We start from the raw sequence: 22,113 nt of genomic DNA on the forward strand, positions 1-22,113 counted from the left end.
GTGGATTCTACCAGCTGAAGCCTCTAATTACATAGGTAGTGTTAAATCAGTAACATTTGTCCCTTTTGCTGCCTGTTGGAGAGACTGACCATTCTGGTGCACTTGAATGTGTATTCTAAGTCTTGTGCTTGGAAAACAAAGAATACTTGGTGATAATTCTGATACCTCCGGTTCATTGTGAATTTTTCAAAACTAGACTACCTAAAGTGATAAGAATTGCTCTGAACTGATCTTGGTTGTGGCTTTATTCCTTAAATGGCTGCATAAATGTTACTGGTATGGAAATGTGAAAAGCGAAGGGCTAGTTAATATTTAGGGTTTTGTTATTTGGAGAACTGAGCTGGGAGAATGAGCAGTAGTTTGGACAGTATTGTTTACACCATAACACCATAATTGCAGTTGCAGCTGACTTCTCTTAACAGATTTTAGGACCAAAAACGCTTCAATTTGAAGAAATGGTTTTCATTTAGCTAGAATGGAGATGTATAAAAGGATCCAGTTGGACTTGGTTCTTGTTATTGCCCAGAATTTTGTCAGTTTGGGACTGAAGTTTTCTTACTAGCTGATGAATAATGTCAGAAATCTTATTATGAGAACTTTTACACATTGAATTCCTTGTTTCACACCTTGGGTGTAATAATCCACAGTCAGTTGTTGCTTTGTTTGGCAGGCACACTGACAAATAGTGACAAATGTTAGATACGCACATGTTTAGACATTCTGTCAATGCTCAGGCTGCCAGAGGTTTGGAAATTATCTAACACATCAAAGAAAATGGTGGCTTCCTCTCCACCCCCAACTGCATTTTATAGCTGAAGATAATTAGGTTTACATGACTGGTGAAATGAATTAAACACAGGAACTTTTCTGTTTAGAGATAAAGTTGGTTTGTCTCCTCTGGAAATTGTGAATTTCCAGTGAAGCTTCCACATTTTTTTCCCCCCAACAAAAAAGGAACACCTTTTCCTAAAAACTACAGAAAATTTGGTTTCAGCTTGATACTGTGTACTTATCAAGACTTCACTTAGGTGCTACAGTTGTAGTAACTTAAAAAGGCCATGGGAAGACTGGATTGGATAAATTCTGATAAAGGTGTTCATTGATCACTAATAATACGAAGAAAATCAACATGCCCAGCCAGGTATATTGTGCTTCTGACTACTGTATTTTGTTCATAACGGTATCGGTTGAAGATTGAGGGACACTTTGTCACTGAATCAATAAAATGCAGTAGACGACGTGTTTGATATTTGGATTGGTCCACCCTCCACTCAGCTCTGCATTTTGAGTCAGAAAGTAGAGCTGGAAGTCACGACTGAAATATAGAGAAGTGCTTTGGATGCTGTATAATGCTCGATGAAAATGAAAATCATCTGAGAAGTTCTCTTTAGGAGAAAATGGACAGTTTATTAAGAGAAAATCACCATTATACTATTGCTTGAAGAACTTAAATAATCGGCACCTCCTAATGACACCCAAACAGGGATGTTCCTCCTTACCTTTTTTTTTTTTTTCAGGATCACCAATTTCTTGTTACTTAAAGTTATTAAACTTCTATCTGCAGATTTTTAGAGGAAAAATTTTGAGAAGTATCCATAGCTGGAGAAATTATTGGCTAACTATTCTTTCTAGCTATTTTTAAAAATCTATTGCAAACACATGAAAAGTGGGTGTTTTAACAACAAGTCTATGAAGCTGTTCTGAAAGTTAACCTGCCACAGACCAGAGGGATCTAAAGGGAGTGTTTATAGGAGTGCAAAGGAATCCAGTCATCCGCAGTTGCGGGAGAGAAGAGGAAACAGGAAATTGTGAAAAAGAAGGCAAATGGTCTTTAACACCCTCTGTGATGGAATAAGGTTAAGATTTCTTTTCATAAATGAAATCTTGTGACATCCAGTTTTCACCTTGGGATTTGGCTAGGGATGAGGATCATGAGGTTTTTAGGAAAAACCATGTTAGCGCTGGTTACGATCTTTCTGGTGAAAATCCAGGATCTATGAAAAACAGTCTCCATGAGAATCTCGCAACAGCTTTTACAGTATTTTGTTGGGCCCAATTACTTGAAATTGGAAAAAGGAAGATACAGACTCCACATGACATTCTCTTGCCTACGCAAGGCCAGGGTTCCTTGTGGAAGAATTCTTCACAGTCGTGGAAATTGATAAGTGGCCTGAATTCATTTAAAGGGACTTTGTGGCATCACATAATAGGTCTGTATGTTTCTTGGAGATGTGATTGAAATCTCAGCCAAATTAAGAATGGTTTTTGCCACTTAAAAGTACCATCAACAAAATGTGGAACCAGTTACCATAGAATAAAGGAAAGGCACTTAAATTTCAACAATTCATACAAGCAACACAACTGGACAAAAACGGCCCTAATTCCTTTCTACTTAAACATCCATGTTTGGAAAAAATCAGGTTAAGTTGGATGGAGTCACAGATACTTTAATTAAAGAGAGAACACACTGTTCTGGTTACTTCTCTATTTGAAAGGCATAATATTTTTATTCATAGTTTTAAATACAGTTTCCTTAAAATAACGGACTTTCTCAGAAGTGTTGATTCCCGTCTGTGACCTACAGTGTGCCTTGTAAGATTTAGATGAGTAGATAAGTTAGCAAACTTAGTGCCAGATTTGTCCTGGTGTCATTTAAGACTTTCCTGCTTTTTAGGTAGTTTCCTAAAGAACCAAGAATGCTCTAGAACTTTGGAAGTATGGAAATGCCAGTTTTTTATTATCTAGTAACAATAGGTTCAAAGATTTTTATGGAATCACAGGTAAACTAGAGTCAGAATCCCAATTGATAGAAAATTTGTTGTGCAGTCACTTGGATGGAGAAGAATTAAAGTAGTTGAAAGTTAGGCTCTAAAACAGACTGTGGTATCAGGTTCTAATAGTATGACTGGGGTTTAGTTAACTTGTGCCATAGTTTTCTGATCTCTGAAGTGGAGAGAACACCTACCTTAAACTAGTCACGGTGAGACCTGAGTTATAGCTCTTGAAAACTGCAGGGACTAAGTACTGTGTTAGAGGCTGTTGATCATTATTAACAATTCCTGTAAGAACGGGAGTAAAGGCAAAATTGGCTCGTTATATAAACTTGTATTTCAAAGACCCATTGCTTCAGTTACTACTCTTAACATCCATCCCCCTCTAGTCACTGCTGTGATAAATCTTTTATTCACTTTATGATATTTATACAGTTTTAGTCTACATTGCTAGGAAAGGAGTTCCTGACTCAAATTTTACTGAATATTGTCCAGGTGCCTCCAGAAAAGAGCCAACTAACAGTACTCTTATTAATACCAGCTAATTTTTAATGTTTCTAATTTGGTAAGGGAAAAATGGTACTTAATTTTTATTTCTTTGATAAAACGTTTTTTTTTTCATGCTTATTGGGTATTTATATGAATTTTGTGAGTTGCTCACTCAGTCCATTTTTCTTTGAAGTGTTGGTTCTTTTTTCATATTGATCTGTAAGTTATCTTGGCATATCTTGACAATATTTTTATCTAACTTGGGTGTGTTTTGCAAAGTTTTAATTGGAAATTTATTCTAGTGTAGACTGTGATGTAAAAATATGACTTGTTTCTTTCCATCGTCAGTTGGCCAACTGATTAAACTCCTAATCTTTTTTTTTTTTTTAAGGTGAAGAAGAGGACTTTCTGGTCTCTTTATTTTAGAGAGTGATTAATTTGAGGGTTTACCTATTAGCCTTTCATTAGGGTGGATAATGTGAATGTCCTTGATTCCTGCAGGCTAGAAAGAGAAGAACAGGGCTTCTTTGGAAGGCTTGAGCAGTGATACTGCGACAGATGACAACTACATCAGGTGGAAGAAAAAGAGCCTGATGGAGAAAACCAAGAATCGAGTAAGGGGTACTGACTAGAATAGAATGTGCCTAGCTTGGCATCTCTTTCACTGGTGGCTGGGCATTGGTGAGTTGCAGCTGTAGGCTATTCGTGGAAGCTGAGAAATTGGGACAGGGTGGAGGGGAAAAGGCACTAAAGAGAAAGAACTAGATAACAACAGCTTGGCTTTCCTATAGCCTATAACGAAGACAGAGGCCCAGGAAATGGAGTTTCTGGCTTCTGGTAAAGAGGGTCTTTTTTTTTTTTTTTTAATGTTTTGTTTTTTTTAAAGAGGGTCTTTTTAATGAATAATTGAAGGTAATGATCTTTACACACAAATTGGTAGAGATGCCCGTGAATTCACTGAGAATGAACTTGAACTCTATCTATAGTATTTAGGTCCCAGAGAATTAAGGAATTTGATAGTTTCAACAAAGCGTAGATTTCTGGGTTGGCTTTTGGGATGTGTATCAGGAGTGAGGATTTAAAGTATTGCTAATTTTCCTGACGAATGAAAGCCTGGCTATATGAATATTGGTGAGCTCTACTAGCCTTGGTAAACGAGGCAATCTGATCTAGGAATTTTACTTGTGTGTGGGCAGGAAGGAAGATTAGAAAAACTATTTGGAGCAAGGGTAGAATGAGGTTACCCCTGTCATTCACGGAAAGAGGGCATTTTATCTCCCAGAGTGAGCAGCCAGAGGCATGCTCAAATAGGTTTTTGGTAGCTCAGCAGTAAACAATCCACCTGCAATGAAGGAGACTTGCAGGAGACATGGGTTCTATCCCTGGGTCAGGAAGATGCCCTGGAGGAGGAAATGCAGCCCACTCCGGTATTTCTGCCTGGGAGATTCCATGGACAGAGGAGCCTGATGAGTAACAGTCCATGGGGTGGCAGAGAGTCAGACACAACTAAACAGCAACATGTATTGTAGTAGCGCTGTCAGTGGTAGGGTAGAATGGGGGTTGAGGATGAAGAAGATTACAAGTAAATGCAACTGTCTCCATAAAGAGGAAGCAGGCATAGCTGGACTGCCTTCTAGAACAGAAGGAACAAGGTGGAGGCGATGGCAGGAAACATCTCTTACTTTACACTGATAAACCTACTCTATCAATCTGATTCTTCAGCACCGTGGACCAGGCATGGTGCTGGAGAATCAGATTGCTGTGATCCCTGCCTTCAGGTTACATACAGTCCAGTAGAGGAAAAGTGCATTGTACAAGGGGAGTGCTGAGGAGGCTTCTGCATCCTTAAAAGGAGACTTTTTTTTTTATTGAGAAAATAGTTGAGGGCTGCAGTACCAACCTGGGGCTTTAAGGGAAGGGAAAAGGTAGTGGTGGTGATTTTGTTGCTCAGTCGTGTCTGACTCTGCGACCCCGTGGACTGTAGCCCACCAGGCTCCTCTATCCATGGGATTCTCCAGGCAAGAGTACTGGAGTGGGTTGCCATTTCCTTCTCCAAGGGAAAAGATGTGGTTGGTTAAAAAGGAGACTGGGACCTGTGTGTTGAAGCGGGAGGGGAAGAGTGGCTAAAATGGCTATTAAATAATCTAAAGAAAGCAAATATAGGAACAGCAGATATTGCAAGAAATAAACGTTGGCTCTTACTCCCAAGAGGTGACAGTTTGGACTGCTTCTGAGGTGGCAGCTTTGTCTGTCATGACCTATTGCAAATAGTCAAACAAGGGGCTTCACAGCCTGGGTGCAGACAAGCCAATGCTGAAGCTGTGGAGATGCAAGGAACCATGCAGTGGGGGTGCTCACACAGCAGCTAAACAGAGTAGAATAGATATGTAAGGAAGAAGCTTAAACTTTTCAAATAAAGCTTGGGAGAACTATGTTAGTCTGGAACGGCAGGAGGCATGGATGAAGAGTTAAACATGACCTAGCAGAACATTTGTATCTCAGGCCGATGGGACATACTGATCTAGATATAGATGTGGTCTATAGTAGCAACTTTATATACAGTTGACCCTTAAACAATGTGATGATTAGGGGCATCGACTCCCCTGTGCAGTTGAAAATCTGCATATAACTTTTAGTTGGCCTTCTGTATCTGTGACTCAGTATCCAACAATGGATCACATAGTACTGTAGAATTTATTACTTTTAAAAATATGCATATAGGTGGACCCATGCAGCTCAAACACGTTATTCAAGGTCAACTATAAGTGGTTGTTGAATGAATGGTCCTCTGCATTGTTTGCCATTGCTAGTAGGAGTTTTGGTTTCTACTCTTGCCTTTCCCCTTTCTGGACAACATAGACAAGAAAGTTGCAAGAACCCAGACTGGAATTTTTAGGTCCACACAGCAGAGGATGTAATCTTAAGGCTCTGCAGAAGGCAAGATGAGGTATCTGGATTTGATTACAGCCAACTCTCAGTTCCTGAGATTCACCCTGAGCTGGCTTACCTGCCCTCTAGCTGCACCCAGATCTGACGGGAGCACCCAGAGGTAATGACCACTGGAGCAGGTGGCTGGGTAGACAGGGCATGACTTGCTGGTTGGAGGTTCATCAGCTTTCCAAACTTCAAGCTTCACCACTCAGAGCATGAGGGAGCCACACCCCATTTTTAACTGGTCCAGAGTCAACTTCTCACCACAGGAGAAGGTGAGTGGGCGAAGGGAACTTGAGGGGAAAATGGAAAGAGAGATGTGCTGAGGCAGTTCTTCCAGAGGATCAGTTATGGGAGCGTCGTGTGAAGGGAGATAATTCATGTTGGAGGGTAAGTAGCCCTCATGGGTAGGAAGGTAGTCCACTGGGAGGACGGTCAAGGGGCTGGCTGGATTTCCCGGCTTTGAGTCAGTGCCCTTGCTCCCTAGAACCTTGTATAGATCCACCCCTTGTCCTGTCTCTGCTGTGAGAGCTCTCGGAGGTGGTGGGCTCGAGGCAATGTACCCTGTGTCTTCCTCAGAGGTATAGTGACCTTGGACTCCTTGTCCCTTTTCTGACCAGCTGGGGTGATGGGGAGGTCTGAAGACTGGTGTCACTCGACAAAGGACTTCGTTGATAACCAGGGGCTCAGGTTCTTCAGCAGTGGGCCAGTCTTTCAGGAGCCTATCCAAGGCCAGCTGTGTCTTTTCCTGAGAAAGGGAAAGAAGAGGCTCATGTGGCTATGTTGAGTAAGTAGCCTTGACAACCGACTTGTTCAGGCTTCCAAAAGGCCTCTCAGCCTGCACTGCCTAGTCAGCTCAAGGCAGAACGCTGTGGGCCCTTAACTTTGGGCGGTGAGAGAGGCAGTTAACATTGCTGGCGAGCGCGGACTCCTCTCAGCTCCCAGCAGTGAGTCACTATCCCACTAAGCCATCAGCTAGACTGTTTCTGGTGAGTCAAACTGCACCAGCTGCTCTTCCTCTAGCATAGTAGGCACAGTGGGTGCAGAGGAAAGGCTGAGCTTGCATCTGTCTGGGGAGGAGGCATGGAAGACTTTAAAAGGATAACACTAGAGCTGAATCCTGAGAGGTGTATAGTTTTTCCCAGGTAAGGAGCTGGTGGGGAAAGGTCTACTCTGGAAGCTGCTAGTTCTTTCTTAGGACAGGCACATTAAGGCTTTAGAAAGAGAAGGAGGTCACGTGATGAAGGGACCTTTAAGGGATACTTAAGAGTTCGGGCTTCGATACAACTGCTGAAAGGTTTTTGGCAGGGTAATATCCTTGTCAGTTCTGCTCTTAAGAAAGACTCCTCTGGAATAACTTATTTGGAAGAAGTTTTCATCCTTTCCTCGCTACAGCTAATTTTGTCTGTTACTCTTCTTGCTCTGTCTTTCTCAGCATCTAGTTGGTTACATTTCCTTTCAAAGCTTACTACTGATTCCTGAGTCCAAGTTTAAGCACTTTATTAACATTTCTTTTTATAGGCTTTACTGGGCTCTCACCACACTTGAAACTCTTTTTTATGCTGCCTGCTTGATCTTTCTGAAGCAGAGCTCCAAAGCCCACTTTCAGGAAGTCCCTAGTTATAGTTCCCCACACTGGATTCCTACAACAGCGAAGAAGCTAGCTGTTAGGTTCTTGGCACAAGATGCTTTATACTGTTACTTTAAAAAAAAGGCAAAACCCCCCCCCCAAAACATGTCTGTCAGCTGCAAGCAGGGTCCAGATCTTATAGGAGGAGGATAATAAAAATAACCTTGGTCTAGGGCAAACCCTGAGGACTAATCCCAGCTCTGAGAATCTACAGCTCGGGAAAACTCAATACACCTCTCTGGCCTTTGAGTCACTTATCTGTAAGATGCCAAGCTGTGCAAGAATGGTATGATCTATGCTGGTCACTGATGTCCCCTCCCTTGCCTCGAGCATGGCAAGCGTCCCCAAAGTGAATGACAATGCTGTCTCAGGGCGGACTTCTACAAAGGGCCCTGAGCAGCCAGAGGGTAGGTGTATACCTTTCTTTCCAGAGCCAGCTCTTTTCCTATAGCTAAGCAAACTGGCTCTGGCACATTGGTCTGGCTTGGAACATGGCTGGCAGCTGCCAAAACACTGTAACCACCGCTATGGAAGGATCGCAGAGAGTGAGGATCACCTTGTTGTATTCATAAGGCAAGGCTCTGCCTTTTGACAGTTCTGGCAGTACCAACTGAGGCTGTACCTCAGAACTTTTACAAAGCAGGCCCCCTGGCTGACAAGTCCTGGGGCAAGGCCTCTTGGACCAGTAATAACTCAGGTATATCATGGGAACTATTTTAAGCTTTTACAAGCTCAAAATGGATAACATCCCAGTATTCCCTTTATGCTTGGGCCTTTTCCTCTCGAGTTTTAAGACCATGTCTTTTTGGCCACATTTTAAGAAATGGTAGGGGGCTTACATGGTGACTCAGATGGTAAAGAATCCGCCTGCAATGCAGGAAACCTGGGTTCAATCCCTGGGTGGGGAAGATCCCCTGGAGAAGGGAATGGCAATCCATTCTAGTTTTCTTGCCTGGAGAATCCCATGGACAGAGGAGCCTGGCAGGCTACAGTCCATGGGGTTGCAAAGGGTCAGACATGACTAAGCAACTGATACTTTCACTTTCAGGGGAATGTAAAATCTGAGAACTCAAAGCACATTTTGTTGGAGGTGAAAGACAATTGTTTCTGATGTCTGTCCCAGGCTGTCACCAGGAGAGCAATTTGGGCCTTTAAAAATAGTCTACCCCTGCAAGGGTCAAGTGACGTGGGGTTCTGAGGCTGCCACAAGGCGATGGCATGTTTAATTTTTTTTTTTAATTTTCTAATTTATTGGGGTTTTTTGTTTTGCAAAAGAAATATAGGGACATAGTCTTGTAATTTTTTTTTTCTGTTCAAAGAGAATTTGTAATAAAAATTAAGTGGCCTTCATGCCTTCAACTGCCTCCCCAAAGACAACCACCATTACCAGTTTCATATTTAGGCTTCCAGAAATATCCTCTGCACATGTTGGAGAGTGTGTGTGTGTGTGTGTGTGTAGAATCACCTTCCTTTTATACAAATGAGAATCCACTTTAGACAATAATTACAAACTGCTTTTTTTCACCTTTAAACATACTAGAGATTTAGATACATATAGATCTCAGTTTTGTTTTTAGTAGTTTCATAACATCTTGCCGTACGGATATACCCAAATGTTTAACCTGGCCCCCTGGTGGCAGGTTACCTTATGTAATGTCCGGCTTCTATTTATAATGCTGCAATGAAAATACTCACACTGTACAAATGCGGGCACGTGTGTGGCAGTTTCTGTTATTGCTTCCCTGTGTTACTTTCTCTAACCCTTTGTTTATCTCAGCACCTCTTCTGAGCTTTTTATGGGCTCTTCAGTGGTCTGTATGCCTCTGTGTCCCCTCACACCCAGGCAGTGGCAAATAGAGACCATGACACCAAAGCTGCCAGCCTGGGAGCCAGGTGTCCGTGACTGACCCAGAGCTGCTCCCCACTGTGCTATTTCAGGCTTTCGGGACATGGGACTGTGGCATCTCAGCATTGGAAGAGAGAGACCTTACAGCTCCACTTATTCAACTCCTGGTACCGGAATCCCCTCTAACACTAGCAGTGGCATCCTAGCATTGGAAGAGAGAGACCTTACAGCTCCACTTATTCAACTCCTGGTACCGGAATCCCCTCTAACACTAGCAGTGGCATCCTTATTGAGTACATTCCCATAGGTCATTACAATATTGCCTCCAAGTGAGGGTCCACTGTGGGAACACCTCTTGAGTTAGTTTTTTCAGCTCAGAGGCGCTGACTGCTGGAAACACCCTCCTCACCCTGTGCTGGAGATCTTTTAGAACATTTAAAAGTATAATGGCAGACAGCACATCCTGCTTATACGTGAACCCAGGATCCACCTGTTGTTGACTAACAGTTGACTGTTGTTGACTGGACAAGTTACTGAGTCCTCTGTGCCTCAGCTTCCTTATTTGAGAAATGGGGAAAATAACATTACCACCTCATAAAGCTGTTGTACAGGTTAGATGTTAATACATGAAAGTTTTTTTACAGTGCCTGGCATAGAGAATGTACATTATATTTTATATATAAACATTATTGTGTAATATTGTTATATATCATAATATTGTATATAATTATATGTCATAAATACTCAAATATACATCATATACATGCATATATACATATATTGTTATTATTATACTGTTCTTGCTACTGTAACTTAACAGGGACAAAACTCCTCAATAGAGAGTGAAGACTTCAAGAATAAATCTTACTGGGAAGAAAATGGATGATCTTTGCCTTGTATGATCCATGTGCTTTACATGGCATCTGACTTAGGCTTCACAACAATATATATGAGATATATTGTCAACTCCTATTTTAAGGAGGATGAAACTAGGGTTCATGTCACCGGACAAGCTCCTCAAGGATCACTGACATAGTAAGTGGCGGAGGTGGCCTTATTTCAAAGGCATTAAACTGTGGTGACTTAAATTCCTACTGAGGCAGACACAGCTGGGACCAGCTCTTTCCCTGAGGAGCAGCTGGTACCACTGTCTTTTGGCCTGAGGAAGGTTGTGGATGAGAGAATGCATGGGTGACTGAAGAGGAAGAGTCTTGGAGGAAGCGGGCTCTAAGACGTGAGAGGGTGGGGCTGCTAACGCCCCAGGCAATGGGAAGGACGTGGGCCCCCCTGCCCCCCTTTATTCCCCTTCAGTGCATATTCCAGCTCCACATTCAGATGCCTTCAACTTCAAGGTCCTTGGCCAGAGACAGATCTTTTTGCCCGCTGTGAGCTGCTTTCCCCTCCTGGGACTGTGCGGCTGCAAGTCCCTGCCTGTCCTCTACTCCCAGCAATCTCCTGTGCTAGCTGAGCAACCTCTCCCGCCTTAAAACCTTTTCCTTGCACAATGGAATGACTTACTGGCTTCCTGCCAAGACCAAAATAGTCTGGGCTCTATTTATCTGCTCTGAACTCACAAAGGACTGGGAGCGTCACAGTAAAAGCTTCAGTGCTCTTGAATTTGGATGAGCCAGTGCTCACCAAATACACTTGCTTTTTAAATCTCTTTTTGAAGTAAGCTGAGGTGAGGAGGGGAACATCATGCATAGATAGGAATGGAAAGCTTTGGATTTTTAGTCTTGGTCATAAGCTTCAGGGGCTTCCCAGGTGGCTCAGTGAAAAAAGAATCCACCTGACAATGCAGGAGATGTGGTTTGATCCCTGGGTTGGAAAGATTCCCTGGAGTAGGAAATTTCCAACATTCCTGCCTAGAAAATCCCATGGACAGAGGAGCCTGGCAGGCTGCAGTCCATGGAGTTGCAGAGAGTTGGACACGACTGAATGAGCATGCACTCATAAGCTTCAGAAAATTACTATGCATGGGGGGCGGGGGGAATGACTCAGATGGTAACCTGCTATGATAAGCAGCTTATTCACAGGATCTAAGCACCTAGGTTTCCCTGTAACTACAATGGGACACTTAGATGTACCGGTCACCAGAACCCCATCGACTGGCCACCACAGCTTTATACCTTACCTCCACAATAGGATATTTCTTGGCCCAAGTGCTGTTTGCTGGATCTGGAATTTCTTTGCTACACCACTGAGGTCTGAGGGCCAAAAGGAGAACAAATACCCTGCAGGTAAAGACAACATGTCATCTGGTTAAGTGTGCACACAGTGGCATAGGAACACAGGTTCTTAGTGAAGTGACTTCAACGCAGGCTTATGCAAATGAATAAAATGTAAATATTGCAGGAGAAAGATGTTGCCTCACCCAAGGCTGGACTAGTTTTCTATGAAGTCTGGACAGATGATAAAGCTTGTATCACAACCACTTAGGGTTTGCTAAATAAACTATGGAACTTTCCCTCAGTATGATGTTTAGCTATCACTGAGCAGCCAAGTACTCATTCAACAGACATTGACTAAATCCCTAATGTATGACCAACACAGTGCCATATGCTGTGTGGATAAAACAGCAAATAAAAGGACATGGTCAATACCCTTGGGGAGATTACTTTTTAGTAAATTAGAATGTTTATAAAGAGCTTCTAATGGCAAATAAACTGTTTTGCTAAAAGTAAATAAAGAGTAAAACAGGATACAAGTGGCATAAACAGCTTGGACATAACCAAGCTTAAAAAAAAAAAAAAAAGCCAAGAAAAAAATACCATATGGAAATATCCAACAGTAGTTGTATTTGGTGATCAGAGGGTCTTTTATTTCTTTCCACATTTCTGGGTTTTTGAAGATACTTTAAGATGAGTTTATGATGTGGAAGAAAAAAATCCAAAAAATGTTTCCTACATGCACATGACTTAACTATTTTGACTTTTTTTTAATGTAAGAGCAATATGAAGCAGTTTTAAAGATGTGGCTTTAATAAATTTTGTTTAATAAGAAAAGTGAACTGCTATGATGTGTTTAGCCCTTTGAAACGAGATGAGACCATGTGACTAGGTGTTTTTCTTTTTGTGTGTGTGTGTGACTAGGTTTTTTTTTTTCCCCCAAAGAAACATGAGCAAAGGTTCCTGTGACCTAGTATAGATCATGCAGATGAGGAAAGCACCCAAAGGACTGTGGGCCAATAAAATGGAAGACAACTGGATCCCTAAATGGCTGTGTAGAGCAGAGCTGATGACCAATCGGGATGATACACCTTAGAATTATTATATGGGAGAAAAATAAGCTATTTTATTAAAGCCACTATATTTGGAGGTTCTTTTTTTTTTTCTTTAACTGCAGATGCCTCCACCCTAACCGATACTATTTCCCTCAGGAGGATGCATGGGATTCTAGTTGACTCTTTGAGTTCAACTTTTTCAAAGTCTACCTAAAAAGAGCTCTGCTTTGAAATATGTATCACATATGAGACAGCGTTAATAAATGGAAAGCCTTTCAAACAAGTTCAATGGCCAGTAGAAAATGACTTTGAGGTAGTTTTACTTTGACCTCTTCTCCTACTTTACACAACATCTGAAGAAAACTATTGAATAACTAATTCATTTAAAAAATTCTCCATACCAAATGGTACATGTTTAAAGAAATTTTAGAAACTATAGTTAAACAGAACTAAGATCACCTATGATTCTATCCCCCTGTTATAACCACCATTAATATGTTAGTGTATGTCCTTGGGGAGGAGTATATTAACTGCCATCTAGTACACGTTTTCCCCTCTTTCTTGGAAGGGGACCCTGATTTACTGGGACAACAAGGAGCCCAGCTAAAAGGTCACAGTTTTAAGCATCTCTTGCCTCATCAAGTTCTGGCCAATGAGATGTAACAGAAAGTGTCACATGTGACTTCTTCACATGAAGGCTCCTGAAGAGGTAGGTATGGACACTTCCCTTCTCCCTGGAGTTGCAGAATGCAGGCATGATGGCCACAGTTCCTGCAACCGTTGGGCCATGAGGTGAACTTGAGGATTGAAGCCAATGTTGGGACAGTGCAGCAGAAAAAGGAGCCTAGGTCCCTGATGACTAGGGAGCTCCTACACCAGTCGTTACCTGAGTTTACTTCCTTTATCTGAGTGAGAAGCTTAGCTCGTCTGTCATATTATTTTGGCTTTTTAAGTTACATACAACCAAATTTAATGCTCACTAATACATCTTACATTGTCTGTGTGCATGTGTATATGCACTATTATTTTTTAAAAATAAAAGTACATTTTGTTTTACAACATGCTTTTTAAAATGCCATATACAAATATTCATATGATTTACTTTTCTTCTACATCTTTAATGAATGCATAGTATGCTATATGGCTTAAAATATTTTGTGATTTATTTATCCAATTCCATGTTGTCAGGCATTTAGGTTGCTTCAAATTGCTCTCCTTTTATGAACAATACTTCAGTGAACATATTTGCCACTAAATATCTGTATATACCTATGATATACTTAAAATAAATTTCTAGTTAGAAATTGCTAGGGGAAAGGTTTAATGTTTTAAAAAGTTAAACATATACTGTCACTCCAAAAAGCTGAATAGTCTGCTACCAGCAATGTATGAGAAAACCATTTTTTTGACCCATAGCAGCAACAGCTATTATATAAAAAAGGAAAAAAAAACAACTTTTACCAAAGGCAGCAGGTGTAATGAACTTACTTTTGTCGGAAGCAACGCATTGAAAGAATGCCCACCATGATGACAGCCGTGCAGATACTTGGCGCCACAAATGCGCTCCAATTGGCTTTTCCTGCAGCAAAAAGTGAGCAAACCCTGTGACTGAGTTTAGAATGAGTTTAGAAGTGTCCTCAGTGAACATTTCTAAATACTGACTGTGGGATCTCCCAGTGGTCCAGTGGCTTGGCGACTCTGTGCTTCCAATGCAGGGGGCCCCAGTTCGATCACTGGTCAGGGTAGTAGATCCCATGTGCTTCAACGAGGAGTTCACATGCCACAACTAAAGATCTTGAATGCTGCAACTAGGACCCAGCATAGCTAAGTAAATGAGTAAATAAATAAATACTGACAGTTGGGTGAACTCCCTGGGCCTTACAGCTCCTGCGTAGCTGGACTCAGGAACAAGGCTGACTCACTTTTGCCCATTTGGTTAGGGAGAAAGGGCACACAGGGGCCAATCCTATGGTTCTAACAGAGGAGCTCCAATCCTACAGGGGTTCCTTCCTCTACTAGGGGCAGAAGGAAAGGGAGTGTGGTATACAAAGCACTGGCTGTGACCTGGGAGCCCTGGAGTCTTGTCCTGGCTCTGCCACTGGCTGATGTGTGGACCTCAGATAATTGATCTATAAATGGTGAACGATAACATCTACCTTGCAAGGTGTTGTGAACATTAGAGATGGTTATTAGTTTTATCAAGCCATTGAATAAGCCCTCTAACTTGGGTCTTTGAAATTGTTCTGATTCCTTCCTATAAACAATATTTCACTATGTATTGGAATTTTTCATTAATTCATTCAACATTTAGAGTGTAAACCAACTAACAGGACAGGTTAAATGCTGGAATACACAGATGAATAGGACATGGGCTTTGTTGTCTTAAGAAGTCATGAAGATAGTCCAGATGACTGATGTATAAACATGGAAACAGTAAACTATGATGCCATGGGATATATGTAAAAACAGCGTGTATGAGGCACTGTTGCAGAAAACAACATGGGAAATGGTCTCATGAGCACTTCAGGAAGGTTTCCCCAAAGGCAGGATGTCAAAAGTTTAGAGCTGGATGGCTAGAAGTCAGCTATGTGGACAAGCTAGGGAAGTGCAGACAGACTAGCAGAGTAGGCATGGAAGGAGGAAGCAGAGAGTGCTTCAGCAACCACAGGTAGTCTGGTCTTGCTTTCTAGTACGAACGATGAGTGCATGGCAGAGGATGGAGATCGACAGGTGAACGGGACCAGGTCATGCACAGCCTGGTAACAAAGCAGTTTGAATTCTAGCTTGAAAGCCCTTGGGAACCATGGATGGGTTGCAACAGGAGGTAGAATGTCAGCAACAGGGATCTTGTAGAAAGATTCTTCTTTTGAGAGAGTGAAGAACAGGTTGGGGGTGGGGAGGGTGTGCAGGGGGCACTAGTGGCCAGAGACCTGCTACTCCCCTGAGAAGGGTTGTTCCTAGAGCTGAATAGGGGAATTAACACTGGCAGCCTTGTTACCACCTCCACACAACTGGCACGATCTGACATTTCTTTAGCATCTGCTTTGCTTTCTGGGCAGATGAGACAAGTCTGGAGTACCAGGAGCAGAAAGATGCTGAGTCCTTAATCCAATTAACTGCTCACAAGTTTACTTTCATGCGAGTGCTGGGAGATGAGTTGAGTTGTCAGTTTTCCCAGTGGAGAAGTATCTAGCATAGGGTCCTGAATGATTAACTTGGTAGTCCTTGTCACAAACAAGAATAGCTTGTTTTATGCTTGGAGCAGATGTAAGAGGCACTGCCAGAGAGAACAGTGTGACTTAGCTGGTAGGAGAGAAACCCATGTTAGATGGGCCACTTCTTCACATATTCAAACTTAAACTCAAATCTGAGCCTGATTTGTAGTTCTTCCACTTGCCACCTCTATGACCCTGGGTCATCGTTCTGTACCTCATACCTATAAAAAGACACCCTAGTCCCTCATTCCTTCATTGATTTCATATGGAGTGCCTGGTAGTGTGCCTGGTACAGGCAGGCAACACAGCTGCAGTCAGGATTAAATGAGTGAAAGTGTGTGTTACAGGGAGTGAATCGTGTCCTCCACCCTGAAATTCACATGTTGAAGTCTTAACTTCCAATTCCTCAAAAAGTGGCCTTATTTGGAAATAGGGTCATTGCAGAGGCTATTAGTTAAGATAAGGTCGGACTGGTAGCTCAGTTCAATTCAGTTCAGTTGCTCAGTTGTGTCCAACTCTGCGACCCCATGAATCACAGCACGCCAGGCCTCCCTGTCCATCACCAACTCCCAGAGTTTACTCAAACTCATGTCCATTGAGTCGGTGATACCATCCAACCATCTCATCCTCTGTTGTCCCCTTCTCCTCCTGCCTTTAATCCCTCCCAGCATCAGGGTCTTTTCAGATGAGTCAGCTCTTCACATCAGGTGGCCAAAGTATTGGAGTTTCAGCTTCAGCATCAGTCCTTCCAATGAGTATTCAGGACTGATTTCCTTTAGGATGGACGGGTTGGATCTCCTCACTGTCCAAGAGACTCTCAAGAGTCTTCTCCAACACCACAGCTCAAAAGCATCAATTCTTTGGCACTCAGCTTTCTTTATAGTCCAATTCTCACATCCATACATGACCACTGGAAAAACCATAGCCTTGACTAGATGGACCTTTGTTGACAAAATAATGTCTCTGCTTTTTAATATGCCATCTAGGTTGGTTATAACTTTTCTTCCAAGGAGTAAGTGTCTTTTAATTTCATGGCTGCAGTCACCATCTGCAGTGATTTTGGAGCCCAAAAAATTAAAGTCTGACACTGTTTCCACTGTCTCCCCATCTATTTGCCATGAAGTGATGGGACCAGATGCCATGATCTTTGTTTTCTGAATGTTGAGCTTTAAGCCAACTTTTCCACTCTCCTCTTTCACTTTCATCAAGAGGCTCTTTAGTTCTTCTTTGCTTTCTGCCATAAGGGTGGTGTCATCTGCATATCTGAGGTTATTGATATTTCTCCCGGCAATCTTGATTCCAGCTTGTGCTTTATCCAGCCCAGCGTTTCTCATGATGTACTCTGCATATAAGTTAAATAAACAGGGTGACAATATATGGCCTTGATGTACTCCTTTCCCTATTTAGAACTGGACAAAAAAGATCTTCATGACCCAGATAATCATGATGGTATGATCACTCACCTAGAGCCAGACATCCTGGAATGTGAAGTCAAGTGAGCCTTAGGAAGCATCACTACGAACAAAGCTAGTGGAGGTGATGGAATTCCAGTTGAGCTATTTCAAATCCTATAAGATGATGCTGTGAAAGTGCTTCACTCAATATGCCAGCAAATTTGGGAAACTCAGCAGTGGCCACAGGACTGGAAAAGGATTCATTCCCATCCCAAAGAAAGGCAATGCCAAAGAATGCTCAAACTACCATACAATTGCACTCATCTCACATGCTAGTAAAGTAATACTCAAAATTCTCCAAGCCAGGCTTCAACAGTACATGAACTGTGAACTTCCAGATGTTCAAGTTGTTTTTAGAAAAGGCAGAGGGACCAGGAGCCAGAGATTGCCCCCAGATGTGAGGTGAGAGCTGTGGGACAGATTCTGTCACAGCCCTCAAAAGAAGCCAACTCTGCTGACACCGTGTTCTCAGACTTGCAGCCTCCTGACCTGTGAGGAAATTAATCTCTGTTGTTTAAGCTACTTGGTTATTGTGCAAAGTTTCTGGCACACAAAATATAGTGTGCAAAGTGCTTAACACAGTGCCTGGAGCATGATAACTATCTGATATGCAAAAGTTGTTTAAAAAAGTAAGATCATGACATCCAGTCCCATCACTTCATGGCAAACGGAAGGGGGAAAAGTGGAGGCAGTGACAGAGTTCATTTTCTTGGGCTCCAAATCACTGTGGACGGTGACTTCAGCCATGAAATTAAAAGACACTTGCTCCTTGGAAGAAAAGCTATGACAAACCTAGACAGTATATTAAAAAGCAGAGATATAATTTTACTGACAAAGGTCCATATTGTCAAAGCTATGGTTTTTCCAGTCATGTATGGATGTGAGAGTTGGACCATAAAGATGGCTGCAAAAGAATTGACGGTTCTGAACTGTGGTGTTGGAGAAGACTCTGGAGAGTCCCTTGGACAGCGAGGAGATCCAACCAGTCCATCCTAAAGGAAATCAGTCCTGACTACTCATTGGAAAGACTGATGCTGAAGCCGAAGCTTCAACACTTTGGCCATCCGATGCAAAGAGCCTACTCACTGGAAAAGACCCCAATGCTGGGAAAGATTGAGGGCAGGAGGAGAAGAGGGCAACAGAGGATGAGATGGTTGGATAGCATCATGGACTCAATGGACATGAGTTTAAGCAAACTCAGGGAAATAGTGAAGGACAGGGAAGCCTGGGGTGCTGCAGTTCAAGGAGTTGCGAAGAGTTGTACAATAGTCAAGAGATGTGTCCTTGTTGGGATTATGCTCATCTTTCATTGAACAGATAATCAGAGGACAAGTACTATGTGCTGGGTGGTGTTCCAGATAATAAGTGATAGACACTAGTTCCTGCTTGTTGGATTCAGAGTTTTGAATAGGGGTCAAGCGTAGTGCATTATGAAGAAAATATGGATGTGCATTTGGGAAGACTTTCTGGAGGAGGCAACATTTTTGCTGAGTTTTGAAAACTGAGTACAGACTGTCTCCAAGCAGGTAATAAAATGGTAGGGCACTCTGGTTAGAGGAAATGGCAAACACAAAAGTGTAGCAGCAAGCAAGTAATTAGTGAATTAAAGAAGGTCTGATAATCTCTATATCACATAGTGAGAGTATACTCCTATGGAGGGATCCAGTGGACTTGCCCTCTGTAAAGGTGATTCTTACCTTGCAGACAAAATTCTCTTTCATTTCCTTGGGGGCTTTCGCCGGCAGCTGTCAGAGCTGTCATCCACAGAACATACGTCACTCTGGGCTGCAGGCTGTCTATGGGGTGTGAATTTGGGGAGATCCTGTAGGGAATTTCTGAAAGGAAGATAAATACAAAGGAGGAAAGGCATGCATTAAAGGAAATACTTGAATGTGGGTTTTTATTCATATTTATTTGTTAATGCCTCATTTAACTTGAAAAAGAAAAGCACACTGCTGTTTTAAAATAGTCTTAATTCATTAGTACTTAATACTTTAAAAGACCCTAGACACTATCATTTATGAGGTGCCATGTCACAGCATATCAAAAGAATTAAATTTTTTTTTCTGTGATAAAAATCTTTTCAAAGAATGTGTATTATTTTGCTTTTGAAATTACTTAGCTGTAGTAACTCCTTTTATTTCCTATAATTATAATGTTTCTGACATTTATCAGGTATATTTGAGAACTCCTAGGGAGGAAATTAAATGTACAAATTGTTTTCAATAGAATTTTCAAGAAATTCCATTTCTTAGAAATTTGTGCATTTATCAATTAATGAAATAGACATTTAAGTTATATTTATTAATTCTGATTTCCTTTTTTTTTTTTTTGATAAATTCTGGGTATTGGTCTTGGTGAGTTTAATCTCTGATCTGCTTCAATTTAACATAAAATCTAAAAAATAAGAGCAACAGTACTTAGATTTATTTTGGTAGTTTAAGCCTAGATTGTCAGTTCTTTATACTTTCAACACCCCTGCAGGTTCTCAGCAGGGAAGATTTGGTTTTTGAGCAATGTGTTGACGCAGTTTTTCTCCTCCAAGAAACATGAATGTCGGTAGCCTTTAGTAAACAGGCAGTCTCCTCCTCCTCCAGGGATCTACTGGGTGTGAGTTTCAGAGTGAGCTCTCAAAAACTGAGGGGAACTGTAAAATTAAGGCTGGAACTTCCACAGGTGTAGCTTACTTGCTCAGCAGACTTGTCCATGTGCTGGTGATCAAAGTGGAAACCAGAACTCAGCACTGTGTGCCTCAACATCATTTATGGGCTTACAAATCCCAGAGTGGGGCTTCCCAGGTGGTGCAGTGGTAAAGAATATGCCTGCGAATGCAGGAGACGCCAGTTTGATCCCTGGGTCAGCAAGATTCCCCTGGAGAAGGAAATGGCAACACACTCCAGTATTCTTGCCTGGAAAATTCCATGGACAAAGGAGCCTGGTGGGCTACAGTCCATGTGGCCACAAAGACTGAAAGACTGAGCACACACAAATCCTAGGGCAAGTTAGATTTTTCCCCCTGCTTGCTAAATTTATTTCAACAGTCATACATATTTATTATTCATACAAGGCACTAAGACAGAGAGTATGCCTCAAAGAGCTCACCATCTATTAATAGTAGGGATAACAGACCCCATGACACTCCCACACCCCTGCTTACTATGGGTGACCAGCAAGATGGAGCCCTGTATTATTGAGTTCACTCCGCCCAAAGGTGCTAAGGCCTCAGCAGATCATTTAACAGCTGTGGCTATCAGAGCAATTCCTATATTTTACAGCCTTTTGAGAAAAAGTACCATGTGGAAAATTCCCAACCCTACTTCAACCTGATGAAATTGCTTGCACAGACTTCAGCTATATGATTAAACTAAATTGCATCTCATTCCCAAGGCAGGGGACCAAAAAAAATAATTTGAGAGAGACTTTCTGCTCATCGTGCTGCAGCAAAGCATGCATGGTGAGCACCAGGGAGTCAAATGAGACCTTGGAACACAAGGGGACGTGTTTGAATAGTTTTCTGAGCCAAAAATGTTTACATATACGCACACGCACACACATGCATATATTGTATGTATTTGAAGAATAAAAACAGAAATTATGGGAGGGGCAGGGAGGAGAGTGATAGTGTTAGCAATCTGGTTGGCAAATAGGTTGAGTTGAGTAATGGGAGAAAGAAGTCATGCAGGAAATACTGGTTCTGCTGCCTCACCTGGGTTGTGATCTGGCAGAGATAAAGGAGGCCATTCAGTCCTTGGGTCTGAAACTTTAGGCTGATGATGGTTAAATGAGAAAGGCACCAGTTTAGGGAGAGGCTAATGGTTGCCAATTTTGAAAGGTGACCAGTAAGAAGGTCAAGTGGTACCAGGCAAAATTGTTGTTGTTGTTTAGTCGCTAAGTTGTGTCTGACTCTTTTGTGACCCTGTGGAATGTAGCCCACTCGGCTCCTCGGTCCATGGGATTCTCCAGGCAAGAATACCGGAATGGATTGCCATTTCCTTCTCCAGGGGATCTTCCCGGCCCAGGGATTGAACCCACGTCTCCTGCATTGGCAGGCAGATTCTTTACCACAGAGCCACGAGGGAAGTGCACCAGGCAAAATAGTTGCATGGTTCCTGGAAATTAGCTTTGATCTAATCATCTGCATTGGTTTAACAAAGAAGGCAGTATTCACCCATTTGTTACTCAAAAAATACTGTTCTTATTAAACACCTACCGGATGCCTGGCTGTACTGCAAGTAAGGGGGAACAATGGTGAACTAATAATCATGGTTTCTACCTTCATGTTGGCAAAACAGCCAAGTAATAACAAGTAGTCTGTGTGTGCCTGTAGAGCAGTGAACATGCAGCATCAACACACTTCCAGAGGAGTGGCCGTGCTCTGGAATTGCTTGGGGAATGCAGACAGCCCGCCCCAGGGCTCTCTCCTGTCCAGGCAGGGTGAAGTGTTCTTACTGCACCCAGCTTGTGCTGTTAGGGGCCAGGCCAGAAGACACCTAAGACAAGGGTCCTTCCTCCTGGGAACTCCATGCTCCCTTTGCTGTTGTGGAGCCTTTCTGG

The 22,113-nt window shown here is 42.2% G+C and overlaps 1 protein-coding gene across 1 annotated transcript in view; it reads right to left on the minus strand.

Moving 5' to 3' along the window:
* Window positions 1–5,940: 5,940 nt before the first annotated feature.
* The window catches only part of IL12RB2 (interleukin 12 receptor subunit beta 2), a 79,813-nt gene continuing 63,640 nt past the window's right edge, over window positions 5,941–22,113 (minus strand). Inside the window, exons 13-16 of the mRNA XM_043876032.1 lie at window positions 19,257–19,394; window positions 14,379–14,469; window positions 11,802–11,901; window positions 5,941–6,939 (exon numbers count right to left, since the gene is read on the minus strand). Of these exons, the coding sequence (XP_043731967.1) occupies window positions 6,400–6,939; window positions 11,802–11,901; window positions 14,379–14,469; window positions 19,257–19,394 (869 nt within the window). The 3' untranslated portion in view covers window positions 5,941–6,399. The remainder of the gene's footprint in view (window positions 6,940–11,801; window positions 11,902–14,378; window positions 14,470–19,256; window positions 19,395–22,113) is intronic.

This window comes from Cervus elaphus, chromosome 20 (genome assembly GCF_910594005.1).
Source record: "Cervus elaphus chromosome 20, mCerEla1.1, whole genome shotgun sequence".
Lineage (NCBI taxonomy): Eukaryota > Metazoa > Chordata > Mammalia > Artiodactyla > Cervidae > Cervus > Cervus elaphus.